Genomic DNA, 19,424 nt, shown 5'->3' with positions numbered 1-19,424 from the left:
ATATGTAGACAGAATCTTTCATGGTTTTTCTTCAGTGTGAGAGGAGCGGTGGACCTTCCTTTTCTTTTTCTTAACCAAGTAAAACTGACAAAGAGTTTTGCCAGTTTCCTCCTACAGCACAAGTTATAGGGAGAATGGTAAAACAATGGGGGGTCTTCTTTTCTACCGGCCCACCAACAGGCACAACAAATGGAAAGGTGTCAAGTACGGGGGAGAAGGTGTGATACGAAACAGCGGTCACCAACTGGTGATCCATGGATCACTGATGGTCTGTGAGAAAATTATGGTGGTCCGCAGAAAAATTATTTACATTTTTTACAAAATCATATTAGTGGTCTGCGGTATTTAAAATTATGAATTTAGTGATCCCTGACGTCTGAAAGGTTGGTGACCCCTGATACAAAAGATTTTTACCTCAAAGACTTGCCCACAAAATGGAAAGTGACTGTCTTCCTGCCACAGGTAGGAGGGGCAAAGAAGCAGAGGAATCTAGCAACCAAGGGTTAGCACAGTCCAGATAGAACCCTAGGCTATCTCTGTAGCCAAAGCAGAGGAGGGGTTTTAAATATGGAGCAGGACTTCTTAAGCTAGCTCCCTTTACAGGCAGTTTTCACACAAGAGTCACGGAGCTTAAGACAGCAGTATGGAAGAGTCCAGTGTTTGAACTTACTCTTGCATAGCAAAATGTTGAAAGTTTATTTTGAAAGAAAGGATCAGAGGAAGAAAATTCCAACAAGAGATCATAAATATCTCAAACAATCTCAAGGTCAGATGTTTTAACACCAGAGATTGGTAGAATAGGACCACACCTTCAAAAGGGGAACTTAATAAATAGTTTCCTGGTTCAGGAAGAAAAATATGCTTTACCAAAACACTGTTATCTTTCTAAACACCGGATGTGCAAGGAGAAAACAAGAGGCTGGTTCTATCCCCTCAAAAGCATATTGACCCAAAGTGATTTTGACCCACCCTTTTTCTACTTCCCGCCCTTTTTAAATCCATTTTTTTTTACCATTTACTTTCCTCTTAAACACTTTTCTCTTACCTCAGCAGAGGAGTTTATATTATTCTTTAGATAGCCTGTTAGAGCTGCAACTTGACAAGCAAAATATGGCAGAGCCCAATTCTCCCTAGCAGGTATTGAATAATCTATTCTTGTTGTGTCCACTCTAAAAAGCAAGCAAGAAAAAAAACCCCAATTTACTGACACTTTATGACATAAATATTCAATTATGCAGCATGATTGACAGAAACTACATATCTGTATTAATACTTCGAAGTAGAGACACATCTGGGAATTGATCATATAGTCTTCTTATTTATGCTTTATATAGCTAGAAACAGGTTCTACTGAAAGCAGATGCCATTTTACACTTGCCAACATTGAAAAAAAATTAATATCTGAATGAGAGACAAGTAGAAAATCCCATCTTTGTAGGGTAAACTTGTATCCTCAGAGAAAGCCATGGCAACCACTTCTGTATGATACTGAGAAAGAACAGGGATATATATCCATTTAATCATTAGAATTCAACTTTGATTTGAAGCAGAAGTTACTACAATTGCCCACAATGTCAACTGCAATGAGTTTCAATGTATTCTTCATTCTACAAAGCAGCCAAATGTAACAGATGATCAGTCATAACAATGTGAGAAGTACTTTTCTTCAAATAATTCCAATCAGAAAATATTTCTTAATGGAAACTGCATATATATCTGCCAATACAACATTTCCTTAAGGTTTCACCAATCCCAGCAAGAATATAGCTGCTTGTTTTGTTAAGACAAGAAAGCAAGAATTCAGTGATAAAAGAAATAGGGTCATTTCATGTCAAGTGGTCTGGGGTCTCTGCTCACCATCATGGATTTCGATGAAATCCTGTGTGAACATGCACACATGTTCCCAATGAACATTGGTAAAGGGTTATGTGTGCCGATGCAATACTTGTAGTAATATAAGCATTTGTGCGACCCCATACTGCAGCCTTCTACAGTAAGACTCTGAGGTTCCAACAACTAGAGCCTTGGTAGTACAGTGGACTAAAGCACTGTTATTAACATCTGCTGCTTGCAATTACTGCAAGTTCAAATCTCACCAGGTTCAAGGTTGACCCAGCCTTCCATCCTTTCAAAGGTAGGTAAAATGAGGACCCAGATTGTGGGGGCAATAAGCTGACTTTGTATAAATATACAAAAGTATGAAGGCTTTTGCTTAATGCATTGTAAGCCGCCCTGAGTCTCTGGAGAAGGGCGGCATATAAATTAAAGCATAAACAACAACAACAACAACAACAACAAAACAACTTTAAGACATAATATCTCCAGCAATATTTTGTCAAGAGAAACAAAACTTGGCCATCTTGTACAACTTTTTGTGCTCTATTAAACAAAATAATAAAAACATTCTCACGAGCAATCTCCATCTGGATAATTTGAAGCAAAGTTGGCCAAAAATAGTGCGGCTTGAAAAAAAAATTTAAAGTTTGGCTTTTTATATTTTATGCCTATATCTCTGCAAGTATTGCATCGGCACACATAATACTTTACCAATGTTCATTGGGGACATGTGCATGTTCACACAAAATTTCATCAAAATCCATGATGGCTGAGTGGGGCACTTTTCTGAAATCAGACCACTTGACATGGAATGACCCAATATCCTCGGAGGGGAAGAAATGATCATCTACATTTCCAAAAGCTTTGCCGGCTCAAACTAGCCAACTCAAACTTACCCGACTTTTTAGTATTAGCATATATTTATTAATGTATCCCTTTGATGTCTACCAAGAAGAAATTCCAGAAAGTTATCTGAGAATTCTCTGGCAAATCCAAACTACCCAGAGCTGCTCTCATCTTTACTTTGTCCTAAAAGTTGAAGGTGGCAAACCTGGCATTTTAAGATTGTACTGCAGAAAGAAAATCAATATTTGTTTTACCTGTTAATAATGAACCAGGCAACAGTCAGCATCCCTGCTAGCCAAGTCCCACTCATAAGCCAGCTGGTTACGAACAATGCCGTCACATAGATGCCCTGTAGCCCAAATACTATGCCAATGTAAAAATAGACTGGCTCAATAACTTCCTGAAAAGTAAAAGATAAATGTTGTTTTATAAACATATAGTAACTGAGTGATAGTTTTGTTGTTGTTGTTAGTTGCGAAGTCGTGTCCGACCCATCGTGACCCTATGGACAATATTCCTCCAGGCCTTCCTGTCCTCTACTATCCCCCAGAGACCATTTAAGCTCACACCGACTGCTTCAGTGACTCAATCCAGGCACTTCATACTCTGGCGTCCCCTTCTTCTTTTGCCCTCAATCTTTCCCAGCATTAGGCTCTTCTCCAGTGAGTCCTTCCTTCTCATTAGGTGGCCAAAGTATTTGAGTTTCATCTTCAGGATCTGGCCTTCTAAAGAGCCGTCAGGATTGATCTCCTCTAGGACTGACCGGTTTAATAGTTAGAACATCTCAACTGAGATTTACCAAAGGAAACAACTTCCTGTAGTCCCAAGGGACCATCAACTTATGTAAACAAGGAAAGACCAAATAATGACTCTAAATGTTTTCATCTGGCTGCTGAAAACTCTCATAAAAATAATTCCAGTTCTGCCACTTTTTGAAAGTCCTTTTTCTCCCATAAGCGAGGACAACTTGTATGACTTAATTTGTACATACTGGTACATTATTTCAAATACAAGTTTTGTCTTTGTCTGTAGACCCTGTAAACCACTTAGAGAGGGCTGCAAAGCACTGTGAAGCGGTATATAAGTCTAAGTGCTAGTCCCAAAGGTGCTTTTTTTCTTTGAAGATGTTTCGCTTCTCATCAATGGTTGTCCCAAAGGTGCTTTTTCAGGAGGCAACTGGACTTCCTTGTTTTTTTCTTTGAAGACGTTTCGCTTCTTGGATGAGAAGTCCCTCATCCTGTTCACAGTCCCTCAGTCTGTTTGGAGGGGGGGGGGCTGGACCAGCTGGGTGAGCATGGCTAGGTGGTCATGTGACTGGGTGGTCATGTGATTGGGTGGGCATAGCCAATTTAGCAGTCCAAACAATACACACAAATTAAACTTTAATTTGTTATGCTCCTGGGAGTGGGAAGCATGTTAGTGAAGGGATGTGGCTACCTTGGGGTGTGTATGAGGGACTTGTGTGTGTGTGTGTGTCTCTCTCTCTCTCTCCCCCCCCCCCCAATTCTCTCTTCCTCTGGAGGCTGGGGAGGCCAGTTTTTGACCTTCCGGGTCTCCAGAAGGTGGATGGGGGCCGGCAAGGCAATGTGGGCGGGGCAGCCTCATGGTCTTGCATGTGCCAGATTAATGGCTTCGGCGGGCTGTATCCGGCCTGTGGGCCGTAGTTTGAGGACCCCTGCATTAGACTCTGAAAGGATAGTATAGATTCAATTTACCAACTATATCATGTTTAATCCTCAACCATGAGATTGGAAATATTTAGGCTGCTTCACATACAACAGTAATTCTCACACTTTGATCTGCTTACTACTGATGACCTAAGAAAGCTCCCCTAGGTAGTTCACTGCAGCCAGAGCCTGCTTGCCACATCAAGCCCCATCTCCTCCCTACATTCATGCTACCGGTAGACAGCTGACTTGCAAAAAAGATCAGTAATTAAATACTGATTCAGTGTGAAGTGCATAAATGATAATACAATAGGAGTGTTAGCCTTCTGAAAAATGCCAACATGGAATAGTCTAAAATGCGATTACCAACTGCCAATCTATGCCTTGCTAGCAAAACCTGTAGACTCACCCAAATAATCCCCTCCTCTGCCTCCCCACCCCCCAAGTGCCGCTAGGGATTATAATAATGAATATCTCAAAATGAAGTTTCACTGGCCAAGAACTCCTTAGCCCTAACTTCTTAATAGATTGCTATGACAGATCATTCATGGCCAGAAGATTCTGCTCAGACTTGTTATTCTGGCATAGCATATATAGTATAAAATAATTCATTAAATAAAGTAAGGAGATTGTTTTAATTTATGTAATGCTTCTCTTAGCTGCTCAGGGATTTTAAGAAAGGGTTAGGAACTGAAGTCCACACGAAAGAGTGGCTTGACAAAGATTAGCTAATGAATTCATGATAAAACCATGATATGAATACAGAATTTGCCAACCCAGAACCTCAACACTTCTTTTAGGCAGTAAACTTTCCTGGTTCCGTCACACAAGATGATAAAAAAAGAAAAGATGCATACTTCACTGTCAGATGCCTGATATAAAATGCTGGCAATCAATTCCGGATACAAAGTCATCTGTCGTACAGTGTTCATTGTTTTTAGTGACAGGGTCCTGTTGTCATGAATAAGCTGATGAATGCCTGTGAATGAAGGAAGCACGGAGATATGGTACTTTTTTTCCTCTTATTATACAAATATTTATTTATTTATTTATTTATTTATTAGATTTCTATACCGCCCTACTCCCGAAGGACTCAGGGCGGTGCACAGCCAAACAATAAAAACACATACAATACAAAATTTAAAAAATAGAATAAAATCAAATTAAATAATTTTGGCCCCGACAAATTTAAAACCCCAAACTTTTAAAACCAATTTAAAATTGAATATATAAATACTGAAAGATATTTAAAATTTTAAAAATAGTTGTATCCAAGAAAACAAATAACCTAGATGTCCACATTATTTATTTATTTATTTATATCTGAAAGACATATCTAGCTGTCCCAATTTGTCATCTCGGCAAGTGTCTCTATTTGGCTAATACAAATGATAATATTAAACAAACAAACAAATAAGGCAACCATCAGCATAGCACGGACGGAGGCATTGTGGACATTCTTAAGAAGCTCTCAACATAGAACAGCCAATGGAAAATCAACAGGGTCTGGGCCATCGGGACCTGGGGGGAAATGATATTTGATTGGGAAGATGTTCCAACAGATCAAATCAGCTAACATGGTTTCATACAGGGAGCTCAAAGCACGTCCACTCTGTCAGATCTGTTCAGATGAGCAGAAACTATTGGAGATAAGTTGTCACACAAGTTTGTCTTATGCTCCTACCATATTTCTGTGTGCTACCCTATAAAGGCTACTTTGATAAATGCCCATTATCATCACGCACTATAGAAATCTCTTAGATGCCATCTCATAAAAATCAGGAGGAATATAAAAGACATTTTATTTACTGGAGATAATCTATTCTTGCTTGTTTCTGAAAGTAGATTATTCAACCAGATTCTTTCTAAAGCGTGTTTGAGAAGATGACTGCACCCCATGAACATGGCAATTTGACAGAAAGTTATATCCATAGGCTTACAATTCCAGGGGACAAACTTCATTATGTCTATCCTGAAATCTAGCTGTGTACTTAATGTTCGGTGTCAGATCTGGCACTAGACTTCAGAAGGCAATACAATCTAAAGAAATACTCTATTGGGAGCCAATGTGGTAGAGTGAATAGGATATTGGACTAGAACTGGGGAAACTACGGCTCAGATCAACATCAGCCATGGGAAACTTAATTGGATGACTTTGGGTCAGCCCAACTATTTTGTAGAGTTGTTTGGCTGCAATTGTTTTTAAATTTCAATGCTTTTAGTAAATCTTAAGTCTCCCTAATTGTCTATCAACTCTTTTTCTTTTTCTTTTCTTCTTTTAGGAGCTCATGTGAATCATCTCATAGTGATTCATATGGGCTTCTCTAAATCACCATCCAGATTTGAGGCACATCTCCCTAGTCTAAGCCTAGCCCACGGTTAGAGAGATGTGCCTCAAATACTAATAGGAGATGTGCCTCAAATCTGGATGATGATTTAGAGAAGCCCATATAAACCACTATGAGGTCATTCAGATGAGTTCCTAAAAGAAGAAAAGAAAAAGAAAAAAAAGTTAACCCATGGTCTAGGTTTACATAAATAATTGGGATTAATGAAATTACAAATGAGATCCTAGGGAATAAGAGATAAAATGGGTAGATAAAAGCTTTGTTAATCTCCACTGCATTGAAGCTCACATGTAAATTTAAAGTCACATAAACTTTCATTCAATCTGTATAGCCTGAAGATTTGCAAGCATTTAGCCCTAGAAGGTAATGCATATTGTGCAATCCTGATTTCTCTTCCATTACCATTTTAGCAAATGTATTTGCCTTACCTTTTTTAAAAGAGGAGGCTTTTAACAGTTCTTTATAAAATGAATAGTAAATGGCACTGTCACCCTGAAATGTGATTTCTCGTTCAAGTTCCTAGAGGAAAAAAGAGTTATCAGAAAATGTAAGCTAGGAATAACATGAATCCCCCAATCCCTTTCTCAAAACACAAAGATTATGCTTTTAAAACTGAACAGTCTACTAATTCACAAATTTCCCCAAAATTTTCAAATGGACAATGAAAAAAGGGACCATTAGATTGGCTTAAAACATCAAATCACTTTTTTTTGAAGAATTAACTAACTCTGCAGACAAAATAGTCCTAAATTTCACCCACTCTCATTATGCTTTTGAAAGAGGATCTTTCAAAATGCACACAATGGTCTTTGAGCATCAAATTTTATTTTACAAAAAATTATGTTCCTCATCCACCCAGTTACCTATTCGTCTTTGACACAGTAGATGGATTATATTTATAACAAATTATAGGAAAATATGAGTTTGCTACTTCTGTTTATGAAAGCTAGATAGCTCAAGGTTACAGCTACCGTTTCATAAGGACATAGCAGCTACCGGTAACTTACAATAATGTGAATGTTCATATGATATCAGTAACAAATTGCCCTTTTTCATCTGGCCTATTAAGTTGCTTAAACTAGAAGAAGCTCTGAAAAGCTTGAGGGAGATATTTTCCAACTTTGCTTCAGATGCTTAAAAGCAGAAGTTTCAGTCCCCAAACGGGATGCTTTTATAGGCTGACCAAAATTTTCTGGAGCTATGGCCTCAGCTTTCTGTGATATTAGTATCACAGGATTAATACTAGTGAGACAGCTCTGCTTGTCTTAATGGTTCACAGGAAACTTAACAGGCCCCAAAGTATATTTTAAAGGCTGAAAATCTGGTTTTTGTACCTGTGGTGCATCCATTCATGCTTCAATAAGAGAATGCCAATAAAACAGGATACAAGCTATAAATCCATTGTGAACGGAGGTGAAAGGGAACCTCTTTACAGGAAAATAATTAAGGATGTGATAAGAAAAACTAAGAAACCTACTTTATACAGCTTATCATTCTACCTTGACTCTAAACTGGGTGTAGGCAATCATGGTTTATCATATGCTTTGGATTAAGTCCCTCATTGTCCATGACCAATGGCCAGGTTAAGTACTCTTTGTCAGATGGCCTAGACATTGTAGGAACTGCCACATCTGTTTATACATAAACCAACCTTGTGCTTGTATAAAATAACAAGACTTTATTGTTTGAGATTCCTTACCGGCCTACCAGAAAACCAGAATTTGCGTTCATGGTATGTTGAAAGATATATGGCATACATCATTCCACTTATGATTGCTGTAATGCAGCCAAAGAAAAGCTTTGTAAAATGTGGAATTAAGACATCTGAAAAGAAATATAATAAACATCAAATAAAGTAACTGAATATCTATGTTTTCGTATCAAGTCCAATGTCCAATGTTTGTCAAGGCCCTCTGCAATGCAATAAGCAGGTGGCAGCAGAGGGCTAATGTCCAATCAGTCGATAAGTACAAAACACCAGAATATATAACACCAAGCTCTGTAGACACAAGAATGGAGGATGTGGTACAAGTCCTGACCTGATGTAGAGAACAAAGAGGATGACTTGATGGAGAAAGGGAAGATCCATTATCAAAGCATCAAAAAGGAAACACTGCTTGCAAGAGTATGTTACCATAGCCAATCTAAATTTTAGTCTTCTGTGAAGTCTTATTTCTTGATTTCATCTGACTCAGACTGGCAAGAGCCTCAGACTCAATCCAGGTAAAATGGAGTGCCTAATTATTTCAGGATAATAATAATTTTGAGTCTCTGTGCTTGCCTGGGAACAGCAGACTCACGAGTTGGGATTCAAGTAGAGCAGATGAAAGTTGTGGCCAGGAGACCTTTGGCCTAACACTGGCCAGAGTGCCAGTTCTAACTTTACTAAAAACAGGATGCATTGGGAACAGTCACTTGTACTTTGTCATCTAGCAATTGAATTACTGTATTGTAATTTGCTCCGTGTTGGATTCTCTTTGAAGACCATCTGGAAACTTCAACTGATCCAAAATGCAGCAGGCCATATGCTTACTGGATAGCTAGGTATTGCCAGGTTACACCACTGCTGAGGGACCTGCATGGCTTCTGATGTTTCCAAGTGCAATTCAAGGTGTTGGTTGTTACCTATAAAGCCTTAGATCATTCAGGTCCTGGAATCTAAGAATCTGCCTTTCCAAGATAAATTCTGTCCACCCAACCCAGGGAGCTGGGTGATCAGGGAGTGTCTGCTAAAGATCCCTCCCATCATAAGGTGCAATAAGAAAGATCTCAATTGCAGGCATTCTATGTGTAAGGTCCCTCCTAGGGAACACCTTGATCCTTGAGGTGAGTATGGTTCCCACTCCTATAGTCATCTGAAATATAGTAAAAACATCACTTTTTCAGAAAGTCCTCAGAAATAGTTTCTGTAAAGACATCAGCACTAATACGGCTTTGTATTATAATATTGCTATTGTATTTTGTATTTTATATACTATCTAGAATCTTTTGGGAATTACATAAATCTTGTAATGAAACAAGCAAAATATTTATAGAGTTTGCTCCATGGACATTCATGAACTCACAGATTATAATTGGATGTTACAGACATCAAATAATATACAATTGGGTAAATCAGGTTTGTTAGCCTATTTTGGTATCTGTTCAGTTGTCTCAAATCAAATAGGACTGTTTATTTGCCTGAATGGTGAAATAGACAAACCCAGGGGACATGGAAATCAAGGCACATTCCTTGAAAGCAGACATCTGTAAAAGTTTAATCTTCATTCATATCTTGCTAAAAACTCAAACACGCAGCTTGCTTGCATTTTACATAGTAGTAACTTGTTATACACCCACATCTGTCTCTGTTTAAATGATCTGTATTTAACCTAAATTGTTGGGAATTTGTGCATAGCATATCAATCAATTTAGACCTCGTGTTGGTTTTTTTTTAAAAAAGATTTTTTAAAATTATATTTAAGCTGTGCTAGGTAAATAAAATAGATTTAGGTGTTCTCAACAGCCTGTCCCAAACAAACACTGGGGGCAAATTTACATATTACATCCCAATAAGTATAACGAAGTTCTAGCATCAGAGGAAAACAAAAGCGACAAAGGGACATGATTTTGAGAAGAAAACTATTAAGTATTGTTATAATCTGTTCCAGATCAGAAACTGACTACATGTAATCCTTGGTTAGCATCCACTCATTCTATGGCTATTCAAATTTGTGACAGCTCTGAACAAGATGCATTTAAAACTTGGTCCTTGAAGTTCCAGCAACCAAAGTGCCCCTGTGGTCACATGATCATGATCCTTGCATTCAGCAACTGACCCCGATTTCTGACCATTGTAGTGTCTCACGGTCACATGATCTTGATTTCCAACCTTCTCTGCCATCTTCACACAAGCAAAATCAGTAGGGAAGCCAGTGGAAGTTGAAAATCACAGTCACATGAGGTCTGTGCTTAAAGTCACTTACTTAATAACTTGCTTAACAATGGTAACTGGGGACTGCCAGAACTGCCTCCCTAAGCAGCCCACTGATGAGATGTCATGCTTTACGACCACCACTTAAAAATGGAAATGCCAATCCAAATTACCATCATTAAGTGAGGACCATCTGCATTTCAACAGCAGAGACTGTTATTTTTAAAAAGAGAGAGAAAAAACCTTTTGAATTCTTATACACAGAGCAAGTTCAGCTATTATGCTGTTAACACAATAGAGCAGGAACTCCATCCTTGCAAGGCTGCCAGAGACAGGGCATGTGATCTTTCCTCTTTTGTGGCTCTTCTTGGTGGATTTTTTTAGAAAATTAATTTGCCAAAAAGTTTAGTAATTATTCTGTGTTGACTGTAAAATATAGATTCATAACCTCAAAGCGGCTTTTGGTTTTGAAGACTAATCACTTTCGACAGGCTTGTGTACAAAGTGGAATAAATACATGGCATACTTTAGTATCTTTTTCCAGAATAAAGATTTCTTATCCATTCTACATAGAAAAATATATTTCTATATCTAATTCCTTAAAAACAAATATATATGGAATTGAAACACTGACAGAAAAGTGATATCACTCACATTTTAGGGATCTTTTGGATTGTTTGCCTTTTTCGTTGTTTTCTTTGAGAGTTTTTTCTTCAACTTCTGCACAGCTTGGATTCTTTCTTTGCCTCAGTTCAACAGCTTTTGAACAAAATATCCAGAAGTTAATCTTAGAAGACAAAACCTAATTACCTTAGTTGTAGGTCAGATGCATGAATAGGATTGCATTGTTATATATCTTCCAAACAATTCCAATAGTATTTACCCATCTAGACATATTTTTAGGGATGTAAGAGCTTCAGTATTCAATGACGTTTATACTCAAATAAGTGGCTAGAATAGAATAGAATAGAATAGAATAGAATAGAATAGAATAGAATAGAATAAATAGAATAGAATAGAATAGAATAGAATAGAATAGAATAGAATAGAATAGAATAGAATAGAATAGAATTCTTTATTGGCCAAGTGTGATTGGATACACAAGGAATTTGTCAAGATTCTTGACAAGATACACTTGTCAAGAATCACAAGGCACAACACCCAGTGACAGTCATATGATACAATAAGCAATCGAATCATACTAGGAAATAAAACATCTAACACACAAAATTTTTTATTTGGTTAGAATAAAGATTCCATTTTGAATGTAATTTATACAGCCTCTTGTGTCTGCATCATCCTCATGACTAAAATGTTCATCCTTGAGTACAGGGTAATCAAAAATCACATTCCTTTTCTAGTGTTTCCCCACAATCTCCACAGTATGTGAGACGATAGCTGAGTAAAAGACTCCAAGTCACCAAGAATAAGCTTCCATCCTTGAGGATGGAACTACAGCTCTGCCTCCCTAGTCCTATTCCTTAGTTCTGGAGTCAACATTGCAACAGACATGCTTGGAAGTCTATTTGATTGACTGAAGTTGAACACTACATTACACTGGCTATTCATTCCTAGTAAAAGCTTTGCAGGGCAAAACCACTCTCTGAACTGATCTTGTAAACAATTTGTAAATTGGGTGCATCAGAAAAGTAAAAGTATAGTTTTTAAAAAGTGTAGTGTCTCCCCCATGGCTCAGTTAAATACTCCTCTGCTATTTGGAATCAGCAGAGATCTTAACCAGCACTGTTCCTGCTGTCAATCCTAATAGATTTTGTTCTGGCAAGTAACTGGAGAATAGTGTCCACATTTCCTGTGTGAAGAAGGATGTCCTGCTCCCTCCTCCGAGCTTCTAACATCAATATCTGGTAGGAGAACTATCTACCAATCACAGCACTGCTGGTCAGTGGTTTTGACAGATGGCAAAATCTGGGATTTTATCCCATTGTAGAACATCATTTCCTTTGACATCTATGCTAGTCTGGGGATCAGTTGCCTGGGCTCAGGATGTGGCAGATGGAAGGAGAGAAAAAACTCTTCCCCCTGTCAGAGCTCTGAGATAGGTCAAGGCCTGGATAAGTCCAAGTAAATGACAGACTGAACAGCCACTGACAGGCAAGGTCAAGGATGTACAAATTAACTCTCTCTGTGTGTGTGTCTACCTTCTCATAAACTTTCACACTTGTAAGCCATTGTTCTGATTGCTTCTGAATGTAGGTTTATCACTCTTCTGGGAAATCATTCAACCTCTGGTCAATATCAGCCTGAACAATAGCTGACAGACCTAGTGAGAGAATTGCACTAGCACGCACACTTTTTTTCTACTTCACTGTCATGCCCCCAGCGGTGTCTGAATCTGTGTGGGAAGATGAGTTGGAACAAGAGCAGAGAGGGCAGCTCTATTGGCCTTGGAGGAAACTGGGAAAGGGCAAAGTCAGTCTGGGCAAGGCTTTTCAGGATTAGAAAGGCTTGCAGACAGGGAGGAGCAGGAGAGACAGAGCTTAGGTGAAGAGCAAGGACCACCCCCTCCTGATCCTAGAGCACGGAGAGAAGAGAGAATGCAGACCAATGCAAAGACCAATGCCGATTATGAGGGAGGAGAGTGCCCCGCCGCCCTTCACAAGGCACATCTGGGGACTGAAATGTAAGGAGGTGCCGGTGGGAGGGGCATTTGTCGAGAACAAGCATTGAATCTGTGGAGCCTCGTGTGCACTTGCCGACACCTGGAAATTACTGTGCTCTGTTTTGTGGGGCTTGCCTGGTTTGCCTGCTTCGCTGAACTTCTTGCTCCGGTTACTGTTTGGCTAACCTGGCTTACTAGACTGCTGGCCCTGGTTACTGTTTGGTTAACTTACTGGACTACTTGCAGCCAGTTGCTGCTGAAGGTGCATGTGAGAGCTTTGCTCCAGGACTTGTAGTAAACTTGGGGATGTTTGGGGGCAAAGTTGGAGCATTAATGGGGAGTTAGACCTATTCTCTGGCTGTGTTGCTTTCATGCCACGCCCCGGGTCATGACATTCACTGCATAGTTTCCCCTTCATAACATTGAGGCAGATGCTATGTTTGCTGATTGAGAGATCAGTTTAGAAACTTCATTGATGAAAAGGAGAGTACAGTTTGAAAAATGAACTTTCCTGCTCCTCAAAGTAGACTAGACCTGAAAGACCGTGCCTGAGAACTGGACAGGCAGGCTCATACCAGCACAAACTTGAAGTGGCTAATAAATGCTAGGCTGATCCCACACCATAGATGTCCTCTGCTATTGACACAAACAAAATAGTGGGAACAACGGATTGTACATATGGCAAAATTGCTACAGTTGTTGACTCCTTAAGATGGAAAACACTGATACCAGAACAGCTGAGAATGACTTTTAAGTTGCCTCAAGTAAGGGTTGAAAACAAGATGAAAGCAACCTAATGGAGAAACATCCAAAACAAGATCCTATCAGGCTCTTTCTTAGTTGTAGTTAGGTGCAAATAAAGAAAGGGCTGTATTGTTATGAGATCAAGTCACAACGAATGCAGGGGGACTATATAATTAATTTATAGCATTCATGTCACAGAATGCTATGATTGCCACCAACATGGACCATTTTAAAAAAATGAATAGATGAATTTGCGGAAGATAAAGCTATCAACAAAATGAGAAGGGAATGGTGGACAAGCTACCTGCTTATTCTGATCCAACCTGACTCTTTGGCTAAGTGAATTAAAGGCAATTATTATTTCTTAGCCCAACCTAACTCATGAGGATGTCAGGAAAAAATGGAGAAGTGAGTGCTTGTCTTCTCTATCTATCTGTCTTCTTGGCTTTCTAGATACAAATCCAACATATGAAGGAATATTACAAGAGTACAGTTAAGTAAGGTTATTGTATAAGTAAGAGGTATGTGCTCATTCTTTCTCCACAGTGTCATTTCATTATTGCCAGTTTTCCCTCAAATGATTTTTCTCCCTCTTCCTAATTCTATCAGAAATAAGTCCAATGAAAAAAACCTACCAAAGACAAATGATTCCTTTAATCACATTAAGGATAAAAGAGTGCTGCTTCAGCCTCTAAGATAGTGGGCACATTTGGAAGATTAAGAACATGATACAGACCGTCTCTAAAATGGCTGCCATAATAGGCATAGTCAGTCATGTTATGAGTGTCCTATTCTGTCAGGAAATGGGCAAAATTATTCACTATTACTCCCTCTTCCCTGCTCCCAGGATATTCTGAATCTTTTTCAGGAGATAAGGGACACCAATTCTTTCCAAACAAAGAATTCAAACTCAGCCTCTCTCTTGTATGCATTTTCATTCATAAATATATCTATGCCAACTCAAAGATTAATCTAGATTTTAGAATCTAGATTTTTTTTTTATTAATGGATGAGTATAGATTGTCTGCTACCTGTGTGACACTATCTGGAACTACCTACAGCCACATAAAGTGATTTAAGAAAGCACAAAACCATTTAAAGATCTATTCTAATTCTTCTACTCTACATTTGCTTCTGTTATTCATGTTGCTAATGTTATTGCTCATAGAGCTAAAAAGTCATCCTCAGAGCATACATGAATACAACAGGAATTAGGAACTCCAAGGTTTGCAGAAAAATACATATGATTTGAGATGTGAAATAAGAGAGACAGTCAAGTGAGGACTAGGTGTACTTCGCAGCCGAAGAATGCCGTCAGGTAGAAACTTGAAAACAAGGATAGAAGGATAAATCTCAATAGGAAGCATTGTATTGTACAGAGGAACATTTTGATGCCTGTCCTACTTGTGAATTTCTTTCCTGATTGAGAAGATCAAGTTACTCTTTTCCTTCAGTTCTCTACAGATGGTAGAAACAAGAAAATGGAAACATTACAAGGTCCATGTTGCATATCAAACACAGAGCAGCTGGCAAAACTACTGTACACAATGGTTTTGCCAGCCTCTGAACTGTTATCATAATATACACACATGCTGTTTCTCTTTAATTTGATGCTGATTTAAAAAATATAAGGAAAATGTTGTTTTCATTCTTGAGTATTGTTTAATAAAGTGAAACGAAAGTTGAGCAAGGTTAAGTGCTAAAAATAGAACTGAGATTTTTCACTCTGTAACCTAGTTAGGTTTGTTTATTTATATATTTCAGAAGTAGGAGAAACTAGAAGCAATTAGTCATTACCCATAATGGTTCAATGAAATGTTCACGTCCACAGGCAAAATACCTCTATATATCAGATATTGTGATAAATGCCTGTTATAACAATGTATTAATACTCTGTCAGCAAGCTTCAAGGGACACCTGATTTGTCACTGCTAAAGCTACATTAGAGAACACTAAATATTGGCCTTATCCAGCAGACTTGACTTGATGAACTAAAGCCCAAGAAACTCCATTGACACAAGCAAAAATAAAAACCCTCACACATTTCAGAATATCACAATGAGTCATAATGACAGTGAATAGTTTTGTGCTTAGCATTCTATGCTATGTTTATTCAATAAGCTATAACTCTTTATGCAATATGATAAGACATAAGCTAGAATTTCTGAACCTTAACAACAAAAATCAAACAACCCACACAATGGCTCTATGCAGCTTCTGAACCCAGCCAGTATGGTGTGGCTTACATATAATCAGATATATGACAATACTGTACTGCTATTATTAAATAACTGAGGGTCAGAAATCGTTGCCCTTCTTCTGTAATGCCTCCAGTAGATGCAGAGATGTAAAAGCAACATTCTGAGAGTTGAACTGGTATATCAAGCTGCTATCTATAAACAATGCATGATCCTTGAGCAGGAAACAGTCACAAAATTAAGCAACCTTGAAGAAATTACAACACACCACACCACGAAGAACGTGTTATACAGTGTTCAACAACAGAAAGGAAAGTATGCTTTCTCTTAACAGTATCATAGGTGTTATAAATGAGACACAGGAGCAGTTGTTCAGTGCAAATGATTTGTATTGACAACCTATGACAGTTGAATCCTAATTTCTCTCCTCCCCCTTTCCCCCCTTTCTTTTAGCTGTGGAATATATCACATGAGTTTCAATGAAGTTGCTCAAAACCAATTCCTTGGGCTATTTCAAATGGGAATAGTCCATTTAAATTTCAAGAGTAATTAATCCCAATGTAACAGGACTCACAGATGTCAAAGGCCCGAAAAAAACCCACACAAATAGAGAGTAGGGTATATATGCCTTCCATTATCCCAAACATCAAATACGCTCATCTGCAAGATACTCAAAAATAAATGGATAGATTTGCTTCTTTGGATAAATTTCCCAAACTAGGCAAATTTTAAACTTCAATGAAAGAAATTTACTGCATTTGAGATTATGGGAAAGAACAGTTCTGTGGCAGATTGCAACAGAAAATTATGATTATTGCAACAAAAATTATGATAATCTATACATAGACTGAACACATGTTCCTACAAAAAGAACTTTTTCCATGAAACAAATCTATTCAGTTCAAAGAATGAATAAACGGCTTACTAAATAACATCTATGCCATATGGTTTGAAAGATTAATTGAAAAAAATAAGATGTAGGGACAACAAGCCATCCTTCTCAGTATTTCTTCTGTAATTTGAAAAAAAAAATTATTTAAGATATAGAGAAGGAAATTTTTGAGGATAAGTTTGAAAACATCCATGCTTTGAATTAACATATTCCCAGAGACCAATAGGTTCTTGGGTTGTTGTTTTGTTTTGCAGGTGGGAAAAATCCTTTCATTGCTACAGTGGAAGCTTTTTAAAACTTTAACTGAATATAATAGATCTATAATGTACAGCTGAGAAAAGCGTTTCCACATAAATATTATATTAATATGCACATATATATATCTAGCATTGTGCTGAATGGAAAAGTTTCTATTTTTATATAGTATTTCCATATTATATTCCCTTATACAGCCTTAACATAATTAATGTAGCTATAATCAACAAAACAATATTTTTGAGAGGGAATTTACATATATATTGCAGGGGCATAAGAGATCCACTCATGCTTCATCTTTTCCACAAAAAAAGCTAGACAGAAGCACAAATTCCATTGTGGTTGACAGAATGACAGAGGATCATTTGCAGGTACATTTGGTATGTGCACCTCTGCCACTTATTTTTCATCCTGCTCTGCTTTTCACAAAGCTTTAGGAGCAAAGCAGCTCAGAAACCAAACGCATCGGAGGGTTACTGGTATCAAAATGATTTGCTGACGCTTGGAAGTTATTTGCAAAAAAAGAGAGGCTGAAGTTACTGCTAACCTTATTGATTTGTAATAGGATGCATAATTATTTTTTAGAAATGCCACCTTCCTCCGCCCTTTTCCTAACTCTAATGCCAGTAAAACCAAGACTTTGCCTATACCCAAATTGCTCTTTGCATCTGAGCGGCCTCCTTCTGGGGCTAATTTCCAGCGCTTCCCTCTTTCTTTCTATCACAGACTAGAGTCGATTACCCCCCCGTCCCCCGCCCAGGTCTCTGGCTGGCCCGAGGCGGAATGAAAAAGGAGACACAACGCGCGCACAGAAATCTCACCTTCCTCCATCTCCAGTTTATCACACCGAAAGAAACCCGAGTTCAACGCGCTTTCTTCCGCCGCACTCTCCGGCATTAAAGCAATCGGGACTCTCGTCTCTCTTTTCCAGCGTCAGGTCGCACTAAAGCAACCCCCAGCCTTGCCCCGATTACAGAAGGAGATACTTTTCACTTCCTGTTAGCTCCCCGATTTTCGATCTTTTCCTTTTCTGCAAGGCGATGCGGAACGATCCTTCCCAGAGATCGAAGGCACACGCGGAATCGAATTCGCGTAGGTACTGAGGCCAAGCCAGTACTCTCTATTCGACTTCCGCCCTGAGACACTGCCTACTCCTTGCTCTAATTCCTGTGATGTCAGTTCATTCATGAATGAATCCAAAAGAAAGAATCTCCTTTTGAAAACGCAGAGAATTAGTCTTAACTTGTAAAAAGATGAGAGGAGAGAGAGGGGTGGGGAGTGGGGGGTGGGAGAGGTGTATGTATGTATGTATGTATGTATGTATGTATGTATGTATGTATGTAGTTATGTATGTATATATATACATACAAGAGGCAATCCTTGGACCCAAAAAATTTGGATAACTTTTTTCAGTACCATTAATATTTATATGAAACTTTAATATTTATATGAAAACTCTTGAGGTCATTCAACAGCACATGGATCGGAGGTAAAGGTAAAGGTTTCCCTCGCACATATGTGCTAGTTGTTTCCGACTCCAGGGGGCGGTGCTCATCTCTGTTTCAAAGCCAAAGAGCCAACGCTATCCAAAGACATCTCCGTGGTCATGTGGCCGGCATGACTAAACAAACGCCAAAGGCGTACAGAACACTGTTACCTTCCCACCAAAGGTGGTCCCTATTTTTCTACTTGCATTTTTTACGTGTCATCTGACTCTTGATGGGTTAGCACTTTCTCGGACAGAGCTGGTACACAATTTGGATGTCTTCCATGACTTCTGCTTAAGGAGTAAGTGACAACCATGGCCTTATTTACCAATTGTGCCATTCATGGCTGAGGAGACCTTGCTCATAGTCACTTATGCCTTGTTCTCTTCCCAGCTGGATTACTGCAAGACACTCTATGAAGAGATGGCCTTGAAAATCATCCAGATATTATAACTGGTCCAGAATATGGTGATCCAAACAGCGTTAGATGTCCCTTCCTTATATTAGACCATAGTTGCCCAACCTACATTGGCTTCTAGCTATTTTGTCTGTTGTCTTTTATTGTTTCTTTTGGGTTTATTATATTTTAATGAGCCTCCCAGAGTTGTGACACATAAG

The 19,424-nt window shown here is 38.5% G+C and overlaps 1 protein-coding gene across 2 annotated transcripts in view; it reads right to left on the bottom strand.

Moving 5' to 3' along the window:
* Positions 1–18,462, bottom strand: part of DPY19L4 (dpy-19 like 4) — a 36,728-nt gene extending 18,266 nt beyond the window's left edge. Inside the window, exons 1-7 of one of the 2 annotated variants that reach the window (XM_034422459.3) lie at positions 18,141–18,462; positions 11,265–11,369; positions 8,397–8,521; positions 7,126–7,216; positions 5,207–5,328; positions 2,937–3,082; positions 1,046–1,169 (exon numbers count right to left, since the gene is read on the bottom strand). In XM_034422459.3, the coding sequence (XP_034278350.2) occupies positions 1,046–1,169; positions 2,937–3,082; positions 5,207–5,328; positions 7,126–7,216; positions 8,397–8,521; positions 11,265–11,369; positions 18,141–18,216 (789 nt within the window). In that variant the 5' untranslated portion in view covers positions 18,217–18,462. Of the gene's footprint in view, positions 1–1,045; positions 1,170–2,936; positions 3,083–5,206; positions 5,329–7,125; positions 7,217–8,396; positions 9,553–11,264; positions 11,370–18,140 lie in introns of both variants that reach the window. The other variant, XM_087890795.1, reaches the window with a different exon arrangement.
* Positions 18,463–19,424: the final 962 nt, after the last annotated feature.

The sequence above is a fragment of the Pantherophis guttatus genome, chromosome 3, assembly GCF_059756535.1.
Source record: "Pantherophis guttatus breed Tessera chromosome 3, ASM5975653v1, whole genome shotgun sequence".
NCBI classification, from domain to species: domain Eukaryota; kingdom Metazoa; phylum Chordata; class Lepidosauria; order Squamata; family Colubridae; genus Pantherophis; species Pantherophis guttatus.
Note: the sequence above shows the minus strand (reverse complement) of the source record. Positions and strands in the feature narration are given on the sequence as shown.